This window comes from Diplotaxodon limnothrissa, linkage group LG15, assembly GCF_057381915.1.
Source record: "Diplotaxodon limnothrissa isolate DT_005_m linkage group LG15, D_limnothrissa_male_GT1.1, whole genome shotgun sequence".
NCBI lineage: Eukaryota > Metazoa > Chordata > Actinopteri > Cichliformes > Cichlidae > Diplotaxodon > Diplotaxodon limnothrissa.
The window spans coordinates 39,312,536-39,335,649 of record NC_140610.1 but is presented as its reverse complement, the minus strand read 5'-3'; the positions used below and the strand labels follow the sequence as shown (position 1 = coordinate 39,335,649).

The window sequence follows — 23,114 nt, the reverse complement described above, 5'->3', positions numbered from 1 at the left end:
CTTAACTGTGAGTGTTCAGCGAGAATTTTTTTTTTTGCTGGTCTTTAAGTACAAATTTGTCATGACATCCTGTTAGCAACATGCTCATCTTTGCTATGGATCAACTGAAGAGTGCTTAGAGGGGTATTAAAGAGTACACAGAGCAAGTGCTTTGAGGGGGGGGGGGGGGGGGGGGGGAGGGGGGGGGGTGGATGAGTGGGTTGGGGTAATGACAAAAAAAAAAAAAAAAAAAAAAAAAAAAAAAAAAAAAAAAACCCCACACAGCAAAGACAGATAACAAATGGGGAGAAGAGAAGGGAGAAAAACAAAAACTACAAACTAGGACTGGAAGTAGTGTGAAATGCAACAGGGTGGTAAGGGTGAGCTGCTAGGTAGCTGGGTACAGGCTGCTTTAGTATCCGGACTTCCTCAGGTACTCAGACATCTGAAATGCTTTCTTGTTGAGCTGCCCTCCATGGACACCTTCCTTCCCCATGACAATAACCAATGCTGGAGTACACAAAGGAAAAGAAACAAAATAAAATGAACAGGCATGTTGATTGCAGGGCTGGAAAAAGAATAACACTCAATGCCATCTCGGCCAAATATGGGGACAGAGCTCGAACCCTGTGCCGTTTAGAAATGCTCCTGGGGTTGTTTAAACGGGACCGTTCGGGGACGCGGGGGAAAACATGGGCTCAACATTAGATGGAACAGATTTTTTTTTGCTTTGTTTTTCCCCCCCAAAATTTTATGCTTTTTTTTTTTTAATTTTCCTTTGTTTTGTTTTTTTTTATTTGTTTTTTTTAACCCTACACCGCATAAGCTACATCAAAACTAAACTAAAACCCTGAATCCCTCAAGTATTTTGCCATCGAGTATGCCTTCTTATTCAATCCGCCTCCATGGACCCCTTCTTTGCCCATTACCAAGACCAAGACTGAAAGAAAAGAGACAGAGAAGGGACATTTAGAGAAGGTGCGGAGATCACACAATGAAAAGAAGAAGAGCACAGAGCTAAAGCGGCAAAGGCAGACGAGACAGCTACAAAAGGAAGACAATGGCACAGAAAGCAGAGCGGTGCCTTCAACTCTGAAGGCTGTGCAGAGCTCCAACATTCATTTTCTTATCGGTGCTGCTGGTGGCGACAGGTCACGTTACAGTTAGGAAGACAGTAAGTGCAACAGGAAAATAAACGTGAAGGATGCATGCAAAGCCTTGTCGTCAGATCTGTGATGCCCAAACAAGCAGAGACACAGAGCTGGAGTTAGCACAGAGTCCAGTGCAATAGCAAACTGCCACAAAGACTCAATGTATCGTTTATTATTTTATAAACTATTAAGAGGACACTGCTCTCCCAGCATGCTGTGGTTTAACATGAGCTAAAAGCCAGATCAAGGCTTTACTACACTTTAAACTGCTAAACGTAGACCACAGAACTCTGAAACTAGTCCAAAGTCCCTTTACAGTGATGAACAAATTCAATGCAGAGAGGCTGAAGTTTATCTAGTCAGTGTTTTAGCCACTGATGGGAGTCAGTCTTTGTTTACCAGGTCAAATGGCTGCAAGAGTAGCTTCTATGTCCATTTTAGTTACATGAGTAAAATATCCAAATAATACCTGCTGTTTGGCCAAGAGGGTGGGGCACAAAGCCTAGCATTTCATGGCTGTTTCTGCTCCTATCAGTCTGTTTAATGTGTCATTATGCGCCATGACAGCAGCAAAGAACAAGAAAGTGAAGTTAGGAACTGTTAACCATCACTAATGCAGCAGCATGCTTGGCATACCTCTCCTCAATACATGTGTTTAAAAAAAACAAAACACCCTCATGTGCCTCAAGTACTAGGACAGAGTGGAAGCGAGTGGGAAAAACAGGTGGTGAATTTGAAAGGGGGGGGGGGGGGGGGGGGTGTTAAACCAGAAAGGAGGAAGATGCATGCATTCCAGAAAGGATTTCCCAGAAATCCTGATCCCAAAAGTGAGCCCAGAAACTGATGATGCAGTCTGTTAGCTAGAGTACCTTGTGGCATGAACTGGGCAGGACAGGACATCGGGGCCCACACAGGCAACATGAAAACTGACAACTCTCAGGCAAGTCCTTAAAGACTCAACTTCAGCTTACTGAAATATTATCAAGGTTGTGACCCATGACAAGAAATACATTTTAAAAAGCCTTTAATTTAACCTATTGATGGTCACATTTAAGACTGAAGCTTAACAATTTATCTACTTTATAACCATTTCCACAAAGAAATGATACCCTTTAATTGTTCCGATTCTTGGCAGCTGTAAGAAGTTCTGAATAAACTGGAGGCAAAATTATTAAATTCACATATCAAAAAAAAGGTAAACATACAGACACTTTACTAAACCATAACTGATTATGATTTTCTCATTTGTAAGCTGCTTAGTCTTAAAGTGTTAAAGGTAAACCATACCAATTAAACTGCAATATAACTCTAGCGGGGAAATAAACTCACTCTTGGATAATAGTCATAGCAATAATCTCTGAATATGAACTTCCTGAGCTCAAACAACCTGAATATGCATTTCTACATGGAAGCAACTGCGGCCTGTTATCGACCGTCACTGAAAGTAATATCCAGACATTTTACACCCATCTGTCATATATTGAGGAAAGGTGCAGTCAACATCTACCCCACATGCTTGCACAAGACAATATCGTTTTAAAAGCAAAAATAAACAGCTAAACTAAAATGGTAAAACTCAAAGCAGGTTACTGTGTAACTACTCAAGATTTATGCTGCTAACAGCAGTATACCTGATGCTTACCTTTGGCTGCTCTGCCTACAGAAACATTGTATGTGGGCTCTCCTCCTTGACTCTTTGTTCGGATGTCCATTGTCCAGTCGTTGTCAATTTGGAGGCTGTCTCTGATTACGGAGCACTTTTTATTGCCCAGGGTCAGCCCACTGGTGAAGAATCCCTCTCGGTCCTTTCCTACTAACACATCAATTTCTTCAGGCTAGGAGGAAGCACAGAGATCAGGAGGTCAGGTACATCGTCGTTAAGATCAATGCAGAATATTGCTTATGTGGAGACACTTGAGGGTTTCTCCACAAACACAAGTATTGCTCCATAATGTGGGTGCTGTGAAGCCTCGAGATTGAGCAAGAGCCACACACACACACACACACCAAATTATTTGGCTGTTGGCTGCATTGTCCAGTGTTAATCTGTTGTCTTCGATCAAATTTTGGCAGTTTTAAAAATTGGTGCAAGATGATGCTGATCAAGAGCTGAAAGACGCTCATTACAGGGAAGTTACTCATTTCCTGTGTTTCCCTGGCACAAGAAGATCAGCCAAACTTCTTTTACACATCAGCACCAGCCCAGATTTCACAACTGCTCCATCCTCAAGTTTAATTGCCCAGCCTCCTCTCAGCTCAGAATCTGCTGTCCCTCCACAACAAAAACATCATTGCTTAATATATAAATTGAGAAACATACTGAAATAATTTGGAATTTATTGTAGTAAAATAGTTCTAATGATAAATGCCCAACTCTAGTCTGTGAAAGCCTTGTGCCCAGAGCTTGCATTCATGTTTAACCTGCAGCTTTTAAATTACAAGAGGGTAGAATTAGTATTTATTGCCACTACTGCACAACATTCAACTATGACTGAATTTATGCACAAGATGTCCAGAGCTGGCTGGACTGTCGTGTAATGATTTCCCTTAATCTATATATAGTTAATGGGGGTTTCAACATCTAACAGGAAGTATATCCTAAACTAATCTGTACATCTTACGAGTTTGTTCTGCACCAGGACCCATTTAAGGCACCAACATAAAAATGTATTTTACAGAAGACCTCCAGGCTAAATTTGCATTATCATGAAGTATTTGGTTTGACGGATTACTCTGCAAGAGGCCCAAAATATACCTATGGGATATTTTAATTAATATGGTTTACAATTCAGTCATTAAAATGTATGAGGTCATAGTTTCCATCTTTGACAGATTGCCCTTTCCCCCCTCAACCCCAGTCAACAAATTTCAAACCACACTGTATTATTGATGTTTCTCTTTAAAAGATTAAGTCTTGTTGAAAAGTGCCCCCCCCCCCCTTTTTTTTTTTTTTTTAAGTGTGTAATGGTTTTTATTAGTCATCTTAGCACAGAGGGCAGTATTTAGACTGATACAGAGGACCATCCAGCCCAGGGCAGATGAAAGCACGTGGTCTGTTTCAAGGAGTCTCCTTTATGCTACCGGTGGAGAAGTCCTGAAATCTCGACCATACCGCAATGACGAAAACGTTAAGCTGCTAATATTTCACTTTTGGGGACAACTTATTTGTTTTCTTTGAAACTCAGTACAGTAAAAAAAAAAAAAAAAATATATATATATATATACACACACACACACATATACACATTTTCTTGCTCAAACTACTTTATTTGGAGCGAACTGCAGAACAAAAGGCGTTGCCCCTTGAGTCCAGAAGTGCAGAGTCATGGCACACAGTCAGGAAGGGAAAACGGCAAACTCAAAGCACGTCGTAAGATAACGATAGCATGGCGGCTACCTACAAGCCCAGGCCAGGGTTGCTAATTTGGTCACTTCAACCGGGAATGAAAAGCCGCCATCCCCACATGAAAACGACTTCAGATCCCCTGAAAACCTTCTGTATTCATTAAAAGGGGATTCCTTTTACCAAATGCAACCACCGGGCATGCTGGTTGACAGCCGGTAAAAGCAAGCTTCTTTTACACGCTAAAAAGTCCATTAAGGAAACTGCTGTATTTCAAAAGGAAAACGCTGCCGTTCCATAGCTCCGAGTGGGCACTCCCAGTTAACCTCAGATAACGAAACCACAGTCCCCGCCACATGAGCGGGGTTTTTTTATTTTATAATAGCCAGCTAGAACTGCTAAATCTTCGTTATATTCACGTTGGAACCGGAGGAGTCCCGATTAAAAACGTAGATGACTGGCAAAATAAATTTAACGGACAAAATGGAGGATGAAGGAAAACCCCGAATGTGTCTGTTAAACAAGTTAGCTTTACTTTCAGTCGACTGAGTTTTATTTGTTGTAAAATAGGAGCATCCGACGCATGCTGTCCATAACACGGGGTGGCATGCTAATGAGAAAAAAACCGAGATCCGAGCCCAGACGTCTCGGTTAGCTCCCATGGACAAAAATGAATAAGAAACTGGGAGCGTGTCCGCCATCTTGGAAAAATGATGGGCGGTAGCGGTGGAGAGATTCACAGAAGCCGAATAGGAAAATTGAAAAGGACCAACGGAACGCCAGCACGTAAGGAATGCGTGCGAGCGCCGCCAACCCTGCGCCGTTAGCGTTAGCTAGTAATGACTGAGGATGATGGTGGTGGGGAGGGAGATGACCGGCCCGATTTGAGCTAACCGTGTAGTTCGCTAATCACTGGTAACACTGACTTAGTCTGCATGGAAAAGCTTATGGTAGCCGAAACTACTAAGCAGTTTTTAAACATGCGAATGACTAATTCAGGATACAATAGTTTTATAGGACTGCCGTTTAATTTTCTTATATTACTGTAGCTTTTCCAATGCGGCTAGTTACTGTTAGCAGCCAAGTTAGCCGCTTTAGCTCGAGTTCGCGGCAACGATGATCTCTAGCTTGAGCTCTTCGGTGCTGCACAGTTATTTTAAAAGGGAAAATGGCTTAAGCGTTAAGATAGTAGACGTACAATAAAAGCGGGAAAAGAAAGGTGGGAATTGCAGGCGACAGGTTGAAAAGCAACGGCGCACACATGCCAGTGGATCCTATGTGTGACCACCGGATACCATGTGTACCCACACTGCTTCGCTTATCCCCCATTCAACAAGGCCTGGCATGCAGACAAACGTATAAGCGACATGCAAAAATGTGCATTATGCTCATACACAACTAGGAATACCGACGTACAGCACATACGTACCGTTATGTTGGCAAAGGTACCGCCGACAAAAGATGCCCAGACATATTTGGCGTCCGCATACCCAACAATGGCCGCGTCCTGGCAGCTGCCATCGGCCATCAGGTTGTCCACGTAGCTTTGCCAGGACATGTTTGTGAAATTAGTTTTAAGGTGAAAAAAGTAAGCTAAGTCACGATCGCCTCTTGAACGACGAAGAAACTGTGAGAAAGCTGTATTTATCGGTGGTTACACGGGCCTCCAGCAAGCAAAAACCCCCCCGGCACCGTTACGTCCCGGCTTTCTTCTGGTCTAGGCAACGAAGAGGAGCCGCTGCAACCGGACAGGCGCTTGGGTGTAGTCCTGACTAAATCACTCCGCCCGAGTCGTTGTTCGTCTCTCCTCCCATTGTATAATATAGGAAGCGGCGGAGGAATATCATGCTTTATCGCGACAGCAATAAGGAAAACGGTATTTTTCTCAAGTGCATTAAAGATTTAGCCAATCTTCCAGATTTTTTAAGGCCTTAAACTTGATTAAAAAACAAGTTTACATTTGCAAAGGAGAATTTTAATGGTTTAAGGCTCATGTAAAGCTTAGACTTCAGTAAGTTAAAGTTTAAAAAGGCATTTTGTTTTTACACAGTTTATTTTTTTCACTTTATATTGATCATTTAAGACACGCTGGCACCCATCTCTTTATTTAAACACTGAATTAGAGTTTTTTGTTAATATTAAAAATTACATTAAAAGTTTTATAGTTCTTGATTTAACATTCCAGTGATGGCTACGCAGTCCAGTTAAGCATCTGAGAAAATTCTTCCTGGACTCTGTTAACTACAATGGTCATTTGAGTTACTGTGTCATATACAGAATGACACCTGCCAGAAGAAGCACTCTCAAAAGATCACAGGTGAAAACAGAGAGAGGTAACTGAAAATTATTTCATTGTTTAAGCTCTCAGGATCATGAGAGAAAACCTGTTGTACCTGTTGGGTAGTGCATGTGTCAAACCTGTATCTTATAATCCCAAGAGAAAAATATGAATGTAATATAATGTGAGGCAGCCATCATTAGCACTGTGTCAAAGGGAAAAGTTTTTTTCCATATATGTGCCTAATGTTTACATGTTAAGCATGGTTTATGCTCGAGAATGCATTCCAGTGAATACGGAGCAATCATGTTTGTTTACTTTTTTATGGGAGTTGCTCATAATTTTATTCTGTGTTACTTCTCTAGAAGTGCTCTTACAGTGTGGCAGTATGACAGTTGTCACAACGTATGTAAATTTAGGATTTTTATGGTGGCAGGCCTAAACTGTCCTTTAACCTTTTCCAAAACTATTTCTTTGTTGCAATTTCACTGTTTATTTGGTGTTGCTTTGCAAGTTTAGCTCAAAGAAAAGAAAAGAAAAGCCTCACAGCATCTCACACAATAACCGCACCCACTGAAAACAAAGGGGAAAAAAACCATAAATAAATAATAAACATAAAACAAGCTCGTTCTTTGGGAGGCAGTTGGAATAAAAGGAATAAACACAGCTGTGTTTTTTTAAGAGTTCAGAGTGCACATGTGTGCATCTGTCCAGCATGCTCTGATGACCACAAATATAGGGGTGATGAGGACGCTGAGCTTCTACAGGTGCAGCAGTTTGGTTAAGGACGCGCACCAGCCAGTCACACACCTACGGATGATGTCAGCCGTGCGTCAGATCTGTGACTACGAGGCTGCTGTGTTTTGTATTTCTATCTGTTTGTGTTTGCTCCATGGAAACCATTAATAATCAGGCCACTCTTGTGATCAGTGTTCTTAAATTAGAAGACTGCTCTGCTCCTCCTACTCTGGTGATATGTGTGTGATCTTCATTTAGGGAACCCTTCCCTGGGGTTTCTTCTTCTCTTCCAGCTCTACGCAAACTAGCTTAAACGTATGTGCTCAGGCACCTTGGGTGGCCACCTCTATTTGGCAGGTGTACAAAAACAAACAGAGGTCAGCCAGCGTGTTCAGTGACAAAGAGTGAAAGGAGAAAGTGGCATTTGCCGCCCAGATTAACGTGACTCTCAGTGAAAAGACATGTGTTAGGAAGCTGGCGTGCCAAAAACTTCCCAGAGGGATTCAAGTGAAATGAACTGGGAACTTGGAACCATTGCAGGATTTGGATATCAAATTGAAAACACTAACTGGAGATAAATTGTTTAGACTCAAACTAATGTGAAAAAAGATTAAACAACTGTAGGTAAAATGGCTTTTCTTTACATTGTGGGCATTTTTTAAGTGTGCCATATACACAGGTTCCTCATTCTGAGTCTTTTCAGCACATGACAGTCTTATCTCTTTCTAGAAACATCTACTTAATCCTTGTTCTCTCTTTCTTCCTGCAGAAGAATGGGCGCGAAGAAAGTTATTAATTGACCAAGGTACAGGACTTGAGCAGGGCAGAATGACTTGTCAGTCAGGCCACACCCATATCCTCATCTCCCATTGGATGCCGACAGTTTCCATGGCCACCTCTGTTTTGCACTTCTGCTTGGGCAAAATAGTACCACTCACAACCACACCACTCAGCTTCCACATGAGTCATGGAGATACAGAAAAGAGCTTACTTGTTTGCCTTAGAAAAGGTTTGCTTTTTTGGACAAGAGCATTGTCATCATAGCTTGATATCGCCGCCCACCTCAGCCACCCCACTCCTTTTCCTTTTTGCAAATGTATGCATTCCTTATTTTTCAAGCATGACAGAACTTAAAGTTCTCAAGGATCAGTGTTTGTAATGGTATGAAAGTTTTTCATATGCTCTGATGAAGTGAATAAAAGCAGGATAAAGTTGCTGCAGTTTGTTTTTTGTCTCACTTTCTCACTGAAATGAATAGACTGGATTGGAGAAAAAAAAGTTTTCAGTGTTTTCTTGTAGTGTAGCGCACGCCCCGATTTCAACAAATGTGTTGTGGTATCCTGTTAAACAGGCTGTGTCGAGGCATTTTGAAAAAAGCAGGACATGTTCAAGGAAGCAAACATTGATATGATTATATGTGCACCAAATTGCACTGCACAGCCTTTTTGCATTTATTTATTTATTACCTGGACTTTGCATCACAAGGAAGTTCATCGTCAATAACCCCTGTCATGGACTGCAAATGCAGGTTGAGGAAGAAGCCTTTAAAGAAATACGTTTTTATATTTGTGGAGTATTTCTTGATAAACTAATGGGACAAGACAAAAAAAACAACCTTTTTGGTTTAAAAAAAAACAGGTCAAACATGTTCACTCCTGCTTTATAAAAAAAGGCAATTATGCTTTCAGACAATGTAGGGTTTTATCAGATGTTTTGCACACCTGTTCAACTGCCCCTTAATGCAAATATCTTATCGGCCAATCACAAGGCAGAACTCAGTGCATTTAGGCATGTAGACATGCAGCAGAAGACCACACCAGGTGCCGTTCCTGTCAGCTAAGAACAGGAAACTGAGCTTACACTTCTCAAAGGCTCTCCTGAATTAGACACCAGATGATTGGAAAAACTTCACCTGGTCTGCTCCAACATTCAGATGGCAGGGTCAGAATTTGGCGTAAAGGACATGAAAACGTGGCTCTATCCTGCCTTTTATCAAGCGGCGTTGTGTCAAGGTGTTGAGATATGTTCTGGGCACACTGTGGGCCCTTAAGTACCAGCTGAGTATCTTTTCAACACCACAATCTACCTGAATATTCCTATCGTGTTCATCCCTTTATTAGTACAGTGCACTCATCTTCTGACGGATGATGCACCATGTCACAAAGCTCAGATCATCTCAATGTGGTTTCTTGAACACAACAATGAGCTCACTGTACTCAAACAGCCTGAAGATATTGTAAAAGAAAAAAATGCTGTTCTCTCTGTATTTTTATTGAAGAAAATATCCATGAATTGCTCCACTGCATGTTTTCAAGGCAGCTCTATGGCACTGAAAGATAAATGATAACAAGGCTTCATAAGCAATGCTGAAGACAAAGTTAGAGAGGCAAGGCTAAGATAGTTTGGATATTTTTAGAGGAGGGATAGTAGATATATTGTACAAATGGTGTTGACTATGGAGATACCAGGCAGGAAGAAAAGTGTAAGGCCTGAGAGAAGATTCATGGATGTAGTGAAGGAGAACATGCAGAGGGTTGGTGTGGCAGAGGAGGATACTAGGGATAGGGTGAGATGGAGGCAGACGATCTGCTGTGTCGCCCTTTAAAGGGAGCAGCCAAAAGAAGAAGAAATGTATGAACAGTGACCACCAGCATGTTTACGATGCAAAGAGCCGAGTTATTTTTAATGTAACATTATAAATACTAGAGCAGGAGGGTTAGAAGTTACCAACCTTTAGTCCTGCACGGCAGAATCGGCAGGTAGCTCTGCTTTGTCTTGAGAAGCCTGAACTGCGCTCATTTCAGGACCTTTTTTCACCACAATTTAACAAAATTATTTATTCATGACCCCCAGTTCAGTCTTTGTCTTGTGTAGCAGCAGGAAAAAAAGGACCTATTTTTGACTCATACATATGAAAGTAGTAGAGTCCATCTGTTAGTCGAACCTCGGATGCAGGAGGAACAGTGTGGTTTTCATCCTGGTTGTGGAACACTGGACCAGCTCCTTATTCCCTTGAGGATACCTGAGGATGCATCAGAGTTTGCCCAACCAGTCTACATGTGTTTTGTGGACTTGGAGAAGGCCTTCAAACGTGTCCCCCTGAGTATCCTATGGGAGGTGCTTCAAGTATGGGGTGTCTGGCCCGTTGATACAGGCCATTCGATCCTTATATAACTGCTGCAGGAGCTACGGTCTGCATAGCCGGCAATAAGTTGGACTTGTTTCCAGTGGGTGATGGACTCCGCCAGGGTTGCTGTTTGTTACAGATTCTGTTCATAATTTTTATGGACAGAATTTCTAGGTATGGCCAAGTGGCAGAAGGCTTCCACTTGGGTGGTCTTAGAATCGCAGATGATGTGGTTCTGTTGGCTTCATCGGGTGAAGGACTCCAACTTGCACTAGATTCGTTCGCAGTCAAGTGTGAAGCAGTGGGAATGAGAATCAGCACCTCCAAATCTGAGGTCATGGTCCTCAGCTGGAAAAGGGTGGAGTGCCCACTCCGGGTCAGGAACGAGTTCCTTCCCCAAGTGGAGGAGTTTAAGTATCTCAGGGTCTTGTTCATGAGTGATGGGAGAAGAGTGGGACAGACAGTTTGGTGTTGTGGCTGCAGTGATGTAGATGTTGTACCTGTCTGTCATGGTGAAGAGAGAGCTAAATGTAAAAGCGAAGCTCTCAATTTACTGATCGATCTACGTACCCTCACTTATGGTCACGAGCTGTGAGTAGTGACCGAAAAAACGAGATTGTGGATACAAGTGGTGGAAATTAGATTTCTTTTGAAGCGTGGCTGGCCTCTCCCTTAGAGGTAGGGTGAGGCGTTTGGGCATGCGGGAGGGGCTCAGTGTAGGGCCGCTGCTCCTACATATTGAAAGGAGCCTGTTGAGCTAGTTCGGGCATCTGACAAGGATGGTTCCTGGGCGTCTCTTAGATGACCTGTTCTGAGCATGTCCCACTGGGAGGAGGCCCCAGGGCAGACCCAGGACAGGACTTGCTGGAGAGATTATATCTCTCAGCTCGCCTTGGAATGCTTTGGTGTTCCCCCAGAGGAAGCTGGAGGAGGTGGCCGGGGAGAAGGAGATCTGGGCTTCTCTGCTTAGGCTGCTCCCCCCGCAACCTGGCCCGGATAAGCAGAAGATGGATGGATGGGACATGAAATTTCTCAAAGGTTAAGATTAGTGCTGTCAGCGTTAATCTTGTTAAAGTGACATTAACTCCATAACTGCATTAACGTGGCAAATCTCCGATAGCGATAGGATCGCCCTGTGCATGGGGCTGCACGGCGTCAACGCGTTAGCGCGGTTAGCTCGTTAACGCATTAGCGCCGTGATTTGCGTTAACTCACTAATGGAGATTTGCTGCGTTAACACGGTTATGGCGTTAATGTCATTTTAACAATATTAACGCTGATAGCACTAGTTAAGATGTTTCAGAGTCACTGAATAAATCAGTGTTTTGGACAAAATTATTTCCCAAACTTTTTGTGCGCAATTCACACATTTTTAAAAATACAGTATGTTTGTCACTGGGTTGTTAAGCTGTAAAGAGTTATGCTGGGTGATTTAATGCTAAAGCGTGCTCTCTTTTGCATTTTTCCACACGCTCAGCAATGCGACTGCTTGTTTCATGAAACAAACCCCAACGTAACAACGTAACAGACATGGTTTAAAAAGGAAACTGTGCTTCTTTGTTTGTTTGTTTTTTAACTTGAATTCCTTCCTGGGGCAGCTTGGGTGCAGTGCATTAAATATTGAGCAGCAGCAGGTAGAGAAGATGGAGTGCTGGAGCAGCTCCTTTCCTAGAAAATGTCTCCTCTCTGCTCACCAGGTCCCGGCTGTCACAGACAATAGAAAATCAATAGCAGCCAAGACTGAGGAGGCGATGGATACTCACCAGTGGATGCACACATGCTCTCCATTTGAGAAAGCCCATGGACAGCTTTGACAGATGAGCCATCAGAAGCATTTTCATTGGTTCTTTAATAGATGCATGTGATGAATTTCCCTTCAAGAAATGTTTAAATATAAAGTATTTTTATCCAATAAGGTCAGGGCAGAGCTGGAGAATTAAAGTTTAAACATATTTATTGGTTAATTGAAATACAAAATTTCATGGCAACAGTAACATCTCCACACAGGTACCCACCCAGCTTGAGTGGACGTACACTGATCGTGACAGTAAGTGTGGACGGCACGCACACATGCAAATGGATTCTCAGCACACAAACGTTTTCTCATGTCCACGACACACGCGATAGCTACCTTGTGTAAACCCACCCCCAGGACGATGATGTGGCCAGAAGGACTGGCCTGCAGAGGTTAGAGGAAAAGAAAAACCTGGAGAAAGTAGAGATGAACTTCTTTGATTTCCTATTTGTTCTTAGGAATGACGATAAAGATTCGATAGACTCTTCTTCATATTCCAGCACCCATATTTTAGTCTTCTTGAAATAAAAAGGTAATAAAAAGACAAAGGAATGAATCTGATTTTATTTGTATTTATAATCCATCATTTTTGAGTGAAGCAGCCTTTCAGCAGCACGCTACTGTAAACGCAGCTCTGCATTCACTGGTGCTTCTGTGGTATGATGTACGGACTGGATATAAAGCACCAGTGTTCTGCTCAGATGAATAGTCATGATTCATAGTGAAGGATGAAGAGAATCTGAATCTCATTGTGGAGGGTTATTTTCATCCTCGGATCATTTTTTGTTCTGTGTTAGCTTCTTATGACGATTGTAGCTCCTTGTTCATTTTAGTATTGTTTTGAAGACATCTTCAGTCGTACGCAGGTCGCACAGAGTGAAGCGCACTCATGAGCAGTCAGATAGATAAACATACCTGTGGCAGGTTTATGTGAAAATAAACTGATGTTATAGAAACTGAATTTTCGAAAGTGTAACATAAGTAAGAAATATCATTTCATATATGGCGACTTAGACATGCTGTAGGTCTTGGGATGTACAAAGGCATGCATGATGCTCCTCGCTCTGTTTCCTTCAAGTCAAACCTCTTGGCTCTTTCTGCCCTGCACTATGAAAAAGTCACCTGTTCCTTATCCAAACTTTGTGGCCGTCTCTTTGAATTTTCTCTCTGAGATTCTGTAGGTGGTGCTGTTATCTCTCTGTTTTACCTTCCTACTTGCTCAGATTGAAAATAGTGAGATTCTTGAGGGTTTTATTCACCAGTGGCACACTAGTGTTGTTGAAGACAGAATAGATCTTAATGTGAGGTAACTGTGAAACATTATGACTTCATGGGGGAAACACACAGATATCATTACCCACAGCGGTGTGCACTGCACATCGAAACATGCTGCTGCCATTGTAAAAGAGCAATGGGAAAGGAAATGATCTTCAAAGCCGATAAATGTGCAGTTTTTACAGCATCTTTGAAACAATCACAAAGACATATGTTTCTTTCTGTCAAAAAACAGAACAACACCAGCCGGTTTAAATTGGAGTTGTTATAATTTCTTTATTTTCTGTCAGATGAACAATGTTACGGTGGTGGATTTTGAATAATGAGCTCAGTGTGTGTGCAGGTGGGATGTAGTGTGGTTGTAAGGCCATGTGGTCAGCTCAGGCACAACATCTGTGTGTAAGGAGCAGATAATTAGAAGAAACTTGGCTTCATAAAAACCCAGTTTAAGGCAAATAAGCATCATCCTGAGATGAGCAGAAGAGGTCTATTTTGAAGATGGGAGCTCATTGACTGTCATTGTGTTGTTGTTGGTGTTGTTGGTGGAGAAGAAGCAGGTTCAAAACACTGCGAAACTCAAGTTGAGCTAAAAAAACTCCAGTTGATGCACTTCAGAGCAGCTCCTGAGTGGCTTTTTTAGAAGACCGAAACCACAAGGTAAAATCCTAGAGAGCAAAACTGAGTCACCACTTGTGGATGTTTTGTTTGCGTTATTTTCATGCTCATTTGATTAACACAGCAGTAAACATTTATGCACAAATGCCTTCGGTCAGGTGGACACACTCCTGAAGGTGTCCATTTATGACAGCTTGGCTCCTGGTGAGCTGCTGGACTGACCTTTATTTATTCAATTAACTATAAAGCTCTGAGGACACATTTGCGACACCTGGTTAACCCTTTGAAAACCCCACCCACTGTCGTATATGAATACAGTTACACATATCTGCACGGTACCCACCCGCAAACCACTAGCCACCCACTCACCCACACAACTCACAGCCACAATGCAAGTCTTCTTAAAAGAGCAGCTGTCATTTGCAAGTCAAAAGAATAGTAAATGGGGTGCGCCACTGCAGCATATATCGCTTTGTGTGTATGTCTGTGCGTGTGAGTGAGTTCATTTGACACCAGTGATCTTTGATTTTACTCTGCTGGATCTTTTAATTGCTTTTTGATTTATGGAGCCATAATGTTGCACACTCGGACCAAGTAATAGGATTTAACAAGACCTCCATTTCCCTTCATCATCTGTGGGTTGTGGGCTATATGTGTGAGCAGCATTCTTCTTTGTTTTTTTAATTTAATTTTTCTTAATCCATTTAGTTATTTTTCTCTTTTTAAATCTGATTTATCCTTTGTTTTATTGATGTATTTTTTTATTTTATTATAATCTCTTAATAGCTTTTTTAAACCATCCCAGTTTATATATGAATAGATATTTAAATGCACACAGAGAAAGCGAGAGAGTGCTTTTACTGCCCAATGACGACACCTTGTGGTTGTAAGTGTTTATTGCAGCAGCCCAGGGGCGTCATGATGGCAGTCTGACACAGATGGTGCTGGAGAGCTGCTGGATGAGGGGAAATAAAAGACTTGGCATTGTCACCGCGAGAGGTCCTCGGGCAAGAGAGAAGACGAGTCCGAACAGGGAAGTTTATGTAGAATTACATCATAGCACTCTTCCAAATCGATGAAAGCTGGCAAGTAAGTACGGTGGGAAAAGTTGTTGAATAAGTTAAGCCAAAACTCTGTTGCTGTCCTCAGGTTTGTTTCGAGTATTAACAGATGACACAGACACACACATGCTGGCACTCGCCCGTGATTTACCCATATACCACCTTCTCATCTAAAGGCACAGGAACAGACTTCAACTGCTCAGGTCCTACAGCTTCACCACAGGTTTTCTGCAGGCTGTCTCTATAATGAGAGCTTTCTATGCTGTGTCACATTAAAATTTCAAAATGATTCATCTTTTGAAAATTCTGCAGGCATTTAGCTGCCGTGAAGACCGCCCTCGCTTTAATCTGACAACAAACAAATAAAATAATAGGCGTAGCTGCTGTAGGGGAAACACATTAGTTTCTGCAGGATTATTGATCTGGTGTCAGTGTTAGCAAACAGCAAGAAGTCACACTTTTGTTTAAGCTGTTTTATCCGATTATTTAATGTTCTTTGTCTATTTTTTAATTTAAAGATACATAAAAATGAAACATTGGCGCAGTTTTGTCCTCCCAGGCAGCAGCTTTGTGCTGTTTCTTGTGCTCTTCACACATAAAGACATTTTCCTTTGAGAGATCATTTTTAGAAACACTGGAGCCAACTTCTGTAATTAGGAGCAAGAAGATTCACGACTAAAGATGTCTGTGAAGATTCTCAGTCATCCAAGTCATCGTAGTCTAAGGAGCTTGGAAAGAAAAGCGTCTGGACTTCTTTAAGTTTCTTCAAGACCTTTCACCCAATGACTGTATAAAAGATTTTTTCTGCTGTTTTCTACAGTCATTGGTTTCACCTCTCATCCAAGAAGCTTCTTCAGTTCTAAGAGCAATTGGTGGAGAGTCCCAGATTCACGACTCAAGGTTTTTATCGTCATTCCAGCACATGTATTCACAGTGAAATCAAATGACCTGCACAGTTAACACCAACAATCTAATTTTTAATCAGACAATATTAAAACATCTGTAACAAAATGAATGCTGTTAATGCTCCAAAGGTAGTCGAACGTTAAAAGTCCGCTATGCCCCAGTAGCACACTCTGGTGCAGCTGTCATAGCTGATTCATTAAGTAGGCTTCAACGCAGTCACATTCTGATAGAAAATGTACATAGAAATTGCTTTTGCGATGCTCCTGCACAGCAGGGTGCACACTCATTCAAGGAAACATGTCATTCATCCTGGAAACCGCAGCAGATTTTCAGATTAAATGTGCCCCAGTTCTTGGTGGCACAGTATTGAACTGAGTCTTCCTGCAAGACCCTCTTTGCCTCCTACATGCTAACATCCTCAGCTTTTAAAAGCCAGATTCACAAAACCAACCAATGTCACCCCCTTTGAGCACAGGATCAGAACCTGCGTGGGCCTGACCATATTCATTTTGTTAGTGCTAGCTGGATAGATCGCTGGAGATTGGGACACCCATGCGCACCTCTCAACCCAACCTAAACCCTCCTGATGGCCCTCACTGTAATCTAGATCAAGTCTGGCAATTAAGAAAATAGGTTGTTCAGGACTTGGAACACAATGAGGAGATTAAGAGATGGAAGTACACCTGCTGGAAAAACAGTAGGGGAACATTATGGCCCGTCAGGCCAAAGGTCGCAAGACAGTGAGTCCTGTAAGGTTGGTGGGAGGAAGAGAGTAGGAAGGATAACACAATGAATGTTTGCAGATGTGCTGTTTGAAGAGTGAGAGGTTAAGTAGGCTGTCGGTAATCATTTAGTGTAATGCAATAAATCGTCATGCAGATTTTTGACTTGGGCAACTTTATCAAAATTGCCCAATTTTCCTTTAACGCTGCAGCGTAGCAATAGTCAACACCGCCCAGAAAGTACGTCTTATTTTGAAATCTATCCTATAAAGAAACCATATATGTAATTTGCTCAGAGCAAAACTCGTTGAGTCATAGGGGGCAGGTGATGACCCAAATACTCTATCAAGTGTAGGCACATATATACAGTACAGTGCACTTTCCTTCTTTCCCTGTCCCATTTAACTCGATGTCTGACGTACGGTTAGCTCCATAATTTGTTGGACTTTTTCTTTTTTGCCTCTGTACAGCACAACAGTCACGTGTGACCCAAGTGCAGGCTTTTAGCTTTAATTGAAGTGTTTTTTTGTTGTTTTTTTCAAAGGTTCACAGAAGCTCTTTAGTAATTACAGCAATTTTGGAGTCTGGACAAACTAACCTCATTTTAAATATTCTATCAACACATGTCCTCGAGAAACACCAGTTACCCCGTTCCCCCGGCAGCCACACGTGCCCACACCGTAACACTGCCGCCTCCATCTTCGACAGTAATGTGGGATGCTTCAGACGACGCTGGCTTCCTGTTTGCACATTGTTGTACATCCTCTGATTTTAGACCTTGACAGTGACTCACCTGTCTCCTCGAGAGCATTCTTGGCCTGGTTAGATATTGTGAAGTTGTTTTTCTTGTCTTATTATAGACTTAAGTTGCTTTCTGTAGTCTTTCAGGCCTGTTGGACCAGACAGCTGATTAGGCAACTCTTAAAGTTTCTGCTATCTCTCTGAGAAGTTTGTTTGTTTTTCTGCTCAGTGATGGCCTCCGTCACTTGGACTGACTTCTCTTGGGGCCTCATATTTGAAATTAAAGTGAAAAGCTATAAAACACAAATTCAAAACTTTGTCACTTTCTTTTGAAGTACCAAGGTGTTACACCCCGGCCTAGGCAACCGGCGTGCAACGTATGAAAATAAAAAGAAAAAAAAAAAACACACGAGAAAAAAAAAAAAAACTAAAGCTCTCCACCAAAATCCCAAAACGAAGGTGTCTCAAACAAAAATATTAACAAACCCATTCACAGCTATTTACAACAGACTTTTACAACAAAACACCAAACTATTTACAACACGGGGGAGATCGCGACCATGACCAACTGACACACAGGGCTTAAATACATAGAAGGAGCAATCAGGGAATGGACCACAGGAGGGAAACACAGCCGGGGCAAATTAGACCTGACGAGACAAGGAAACGTAAACTGAACACACTAAGATAGCAACAGACCTTCAAAATAAAACAGGAAACACATGACAGTCACGCAAAAACAAAACACTGACAACACCGAAACGTAACATTTCCCCCCACCCAAAAATCAAACATGTAACCCCAAGTGAAATGTTTGATCAAAAGCGGATGAAGGCTGGTGGAGGCTGGAGCGGTCCCATGAACCCCCAGCGAAGGCAGACGAAGGCTGAAGCGGTGCCTCGGACCCTCCAGCGAAGGCGGACGAAGGCTGAAGCGGTCCCTCCAACGGATCCTCCAGCGAAGACGGACGAAGCTGATGAAGGCTGGGGCGGTCCTCGGACCCCCCCAGCGAAGGCAATCCCGGACGAGCCCCCATATGTTACACCCCGGCCTAGGCAACCGGCGTGCAACGTATGAAAATAAAAATAAGAAAAAAAACACACGAGAAAAAAACTACAGCTCTCCACCAAAATCCCAAAACGAAGGTGTCTCAAACGAAAATATTAACAAACCCATTCACAGCTATTTACAACAGACTATTTATTGACAACAAAACACCAAACTATTTACAACACGGGGGAGATCGCGACCATGACCAACTGACACACAGGGCTTAAATACATAGAAGGAGCAATCAGGGAATGGACCACAGGAGGGAAACACAGCTGGGGCAAATTAGACCTGACGAGACAAGGAAACGTAAACTGAACACACTAAGATAGCAACAGACCTTCAAAATAAAACAGGAAACACATGACAGTCACGCAAAAACAAAACACTGACAACACCGAAACGTAACACAAGGGAACAGGCCTCACCAGTCATCAGTCAGTTGTCCAATTAATTAGGAGCCTCTGAAGAAGGGGACTGTGACTTAAACTAAACTGAATTAAAGCTGATGTCTGCACTTCAATCACATGCTGGTTCTTTGATTTAACAACATCTGTAGTGGTGTACAGAGGTAGAACTACAAACTTTGTATCTTTGCCTAACAAATTATAGTCCTAACTGTATAACTCTTTATTTTCATTGCACAGTCACAGTGTCAAACTGGAGAACCTTCCCACATCACCGCTACATGAAAGGCAATCAAATCACAATAAATAATTACCATATGTATAGAATAAAATATAGACAACATGTGCAGAGTTAAAAAAGTATGTGTGCAACATCAGGTATTAGCACTGATCAGGGCTATAAAAGCTGTCCCTGAGTCTGTTTGTCTGTGACCTCACCGTCCCAAATCTCCTGGCTATCAGATACTCATCACTGCTTATCAGTGCTGATAATCACATTAAAATAGGCCGCTTTTATTAACCTATAAAAGTCTTGGGCACAGCAGAGATAGGTGTCAGCATGCTTGCCCTCATAAACATGAAGCAATCATTTTGCAATAGAAAAGCCGAGGTTTATGTATTTAAATAATTAACGATTAAGGAAAATATGCTTGGTATAAACTGAATGTATACTAATCTAGTAAATTTTATTTTGACCAGATTCTATGAAATTTAATGTTTTAAAATGTAGCTAAATAACACGGATGTAATGAAATTATTTAGAGTTGGTCATTCTGGCGTAAATATTTTCCTCAGCTCCTGGTCTCAAGGGCCGGTGTCCTGCAGGTTTTAGATCTCACCCTGGATCAACGCACCTGAATCAAACGATTAGTTCATTACCAGCCTCTGGAGAACCTCTAGACATGTTGAGGAGGTCGTTTAGCCATTTAAATCAGCTGTGTTGGATCAAGGACACATCTCAAACCTGCAGAACACCGGCCCTGGAGGCCTCAGAGCATGCAAGGATGCAAGCTGCAGCCCTGAGAAGTTCTTCTGCATCAATGATGAATACTTCATAGATTTTAGCTTTAACGACTGCAGAAGGAGGCGGCTGGATGTTTTAAACATCGCTTCTTTTGATTTTACTTGAAATAACCCACATCTCATCATGCTGACATGCACGAGAGCCATCTGTAGCTTGAAATAAAAGGCTGGGATCAAAGAACAAGTTTGACTTTTCACCTCTAACACAACCACAAATGTAACTACAAAAATCTATAAACATGAAATATTGCGCTCAAACAGGCACCTTTTTAAAAACAAAAACAAAAACTACATTTTGATATTTGTGTGCTAGTTATGTGTGTGCTGGAGACACAAAGACGCTTGCAATCCTCCGACTATGTAGGAGGTTTGTTTAGGAATAAAGACTCTGTTTCATCAGATAAATCATTTTCTGGGAACGAGATGTTTTTGTCAAAATGATTCAGCTGAACGATCGAGATAAACATCTGAAGGTAGAACAGAATATAATAACTGCAAATTTTCCACCAAAGACAGTTCTCCTTTCCCTCACAAATGCCTGTTTATGCTCGCTCTGCTTAGGCAACATGTGCCCCTGCATTACATCATACAGTAGCTTCGACGAAATAACCCAAAATCCCAAAAAAAGGGGAAACTGTTCGAGGGGATTGGAGATTTGCTCTGTTATTGTTTTGCTGCAGTTCTAAACTTTCCACATAAGCATGAAAAACATACAAGGTCGGCTCTAAGCACACTATTGTTTGCATGCTCAGCAACCTGTAGCTGGATTCATGAATCATCGAGTTTCTCTCTCTCAGACACTTGAGAGATAGTCCTTTAGGCCTAGTGGTTGGATAAATGAGATTTCTACTGTTTTATTTGGTCGCTGCTGCGTTTTTTTTGCACAATGAAGCCGTCTCGTTCAGGATTAGAGCTCAAAAATCTGCCCTCCCAAGGAATGTTCTCTCACTTCCCCTAACAGCGTTATTCAACGTGTTGCAAGGGTTTTAAACCTCCAAGACCTTTAACTGTGTGCTTCTAATTATTGGTGGCTTGGTATTTTCATAATTAGGCAAATTAAGCACTTCCGTCTTGAACTGTTATTAGAAAATTACCGGAACATAGGAACATATGCATTTCTATTTCAAGCAAAGACACATTCAGGCTTTAAATAGCACGTCACTACTCTGACTGAGCACTCAAAGTACTTTTTTTTAATCACAAGCTTCATTCACCCCATCACACATGAATTCATGCAGTGCTTTATAGTGGGAGTACGGTTGGAAAACTCCTTACATATTATATGCATGTCTGCGCTCTTATTGTTTATGTCTTGTTCAGGAGCGGGAGTTTGCAACACAGTGTAGGAGTAAAACACCCCCAAAAAGGCTTGTCCTTTGTCTCTAGTGCAACGCTGAGTAGCACTTGTATGAGATTTTAGACCAGTGTGCAAAAGATCACACTGCACCATCATCACCAGTTGGGGCGGCTGTAGCTCAGGAGGTAAAGTGGGCTCCTCCAGTCTGCATGGGGAAATATCCTTGGGTAAAATAAAAGAGAGAGATGCTGCTATGGCTCATAGAAACCATGCTTGCTCTGCATCTTTCCTGCACTGTAATTTTGTGGTTTTTCTGGAGAAATTAAGGTGGTGCAACAAAAAGGTGAGTCAAAGCACATATGACTGGTGCTCCCAGCAGTGACTGCTAATTAATTTTTACTGTAGTTTCTGTTAGTTTCAATAAATGAAAAACAAATGCAGACATCACTGTAAATCTCAGCACAACTAGAAAGCAGTTCCCTGAACTTGTGATTTGGCTCCCAGATCCAACATTAAATTAGCCTACATGTTCTAAGATGACATTGAAGTCTTAGTCCTCCAGCTATAATTAGATTTTGATAAATTGCATTACATGTATCATTATAGTGTATGTGCACTCATCTAAGTAATACTGAAAAACCGCTCTGTTGCTCTGTAACGACATGAAGCCCTCTTCTCGGGGAAGAAGACAAAAGCAGGGCCTTCTCACTTCTTTGTCCCAGCTTAAAATTCTGAAGGGATTGCACTGAAGATGATGAATGCAGCTGCGTAGGGACTCAACGCCTCTGATTCAGAGTTTGAAGGGAAAATCTTGTCCAAATTCCCTGGTAGTCTCCTGAAGCATGACATTGTATGCAACCTGCCTTTGGTTTTGAAGGAAATTAGAAGGAACAAAAACACATGTTACACAAGCAGGTTCAGCAGAAATGATTTCACATGCAACGCCGATGTTGCCTTCCTTGTGTGTTGATGTTCAACACACAAGGAAGTCAACTCTATTAGTCAGAGTTTTCACAGTTAGTGGAAAAAGCTCCAAAAGGAAAAAAACGATTATTCCGGTGAGTTTTGACGAGTTAGGTGACATATGCAGTACACTCAGTGTCAAAACAAGCCACCGAACATCACGTTATTTATGTATTGCAACATTACTTGAAAGCTCGGTTCAATGCCATGTCCATATAGGGGAAATCTTTGCATTTTATGGATTACATCACATACTGTGTTATATAATGTCAGAATATTGTGCAACAACTCATCTGGGCTTCCAATAGGCTTCCCCTGAGAGGATTTATGAGGTAAAACTATGGAATGAGAGAAAACTATGAGCAGTAGCCTCCAAAAATATAGCAGACTTTAACTCTGAGGTGTTTCTGTGCATTGCTGGAACTCACAGCCGGCCTCATGTGGGGGGAACAGAGCTGCACCTTGAAAAGCATACTCATCATGGCAGTTTGACTTTATTTAACACTTACTTTTATTAGCAGTCAGACATGGAGAAGTAAATGCTCCCGGTCAGGACTAACAAGTCAAGGTGTGTTTTCTGTGGAAACGGAGCCCAGTAAACCTGAAACCGTGCACAAGGTTCACTTGGATGTGACTTTTTTTC

At 41.9% G+C, this 23,114-nt stretch overlaps 1 protein-coding gene across 2 annotated transcripts; it reads right to left on the bottom strand.

Annotated features, from left to right (window-relative positions):
• Window positions 1–260: 260 nt before the first annotated feature.
• On the bottom strand, window positions 261–6,205 carry LOC146617975 (profilin-2-like). Of its 2 annotated transcripts, none has more exons than XM_085372267.1 (3): window positions 5,903–6,205; window positions 2,773–2,965; window positions 261–489 (listed from the first exon to the last, which is right to left on the bottom strand). In XM_085372267.1, the coding sequence occupies exons 1-3, from the start codon at window positions 6,029–6,031 to the stop codon at window positions 392–394; spliced, it is 420 nt and encodes a 139-aa protein (XP_085228393.1). In that variant the 5' UTR covers window positions 6,032–6,205; the 3' UTR covers window positions 261–391. The 2 variants fall into 2 exon arrangements, with proteins under 2 accessions (XP_085228393.1, XP_085228394.1); XM_085372268.1 differs by lacking the exon at window positions 261–489 and adding an exon at window positions 496–919.
• Between the last annotated feature and the right edge of the window lie 16,909 nt (window positions 6,206–23,114).

Bases quoted from the DNA above. Each gene is read 5' to 3' on its own strand.
- LOC146617975 (XM_085372267.1), bottom strand. From the start codon at position 6,031: ATGTCCTGGCAAAGCTACGTGGACAACCTGATGGCCGATGGCAGCTGC. The intron at 2,966-5,902 runs GTACGTATGTGC...GCTTCCTCCTAG, and splicing joins GTACCTTTGCCAACATAACG to CCTGAAGAAATTGATGTGTT. The intron at 490-2,772 runs GTAAGCATCAGG...TGTGTACTCCAG, and splicing joins TGTAGGCAGAGCAGCCAAAG to CATTGGTTATTGTCATGGGG.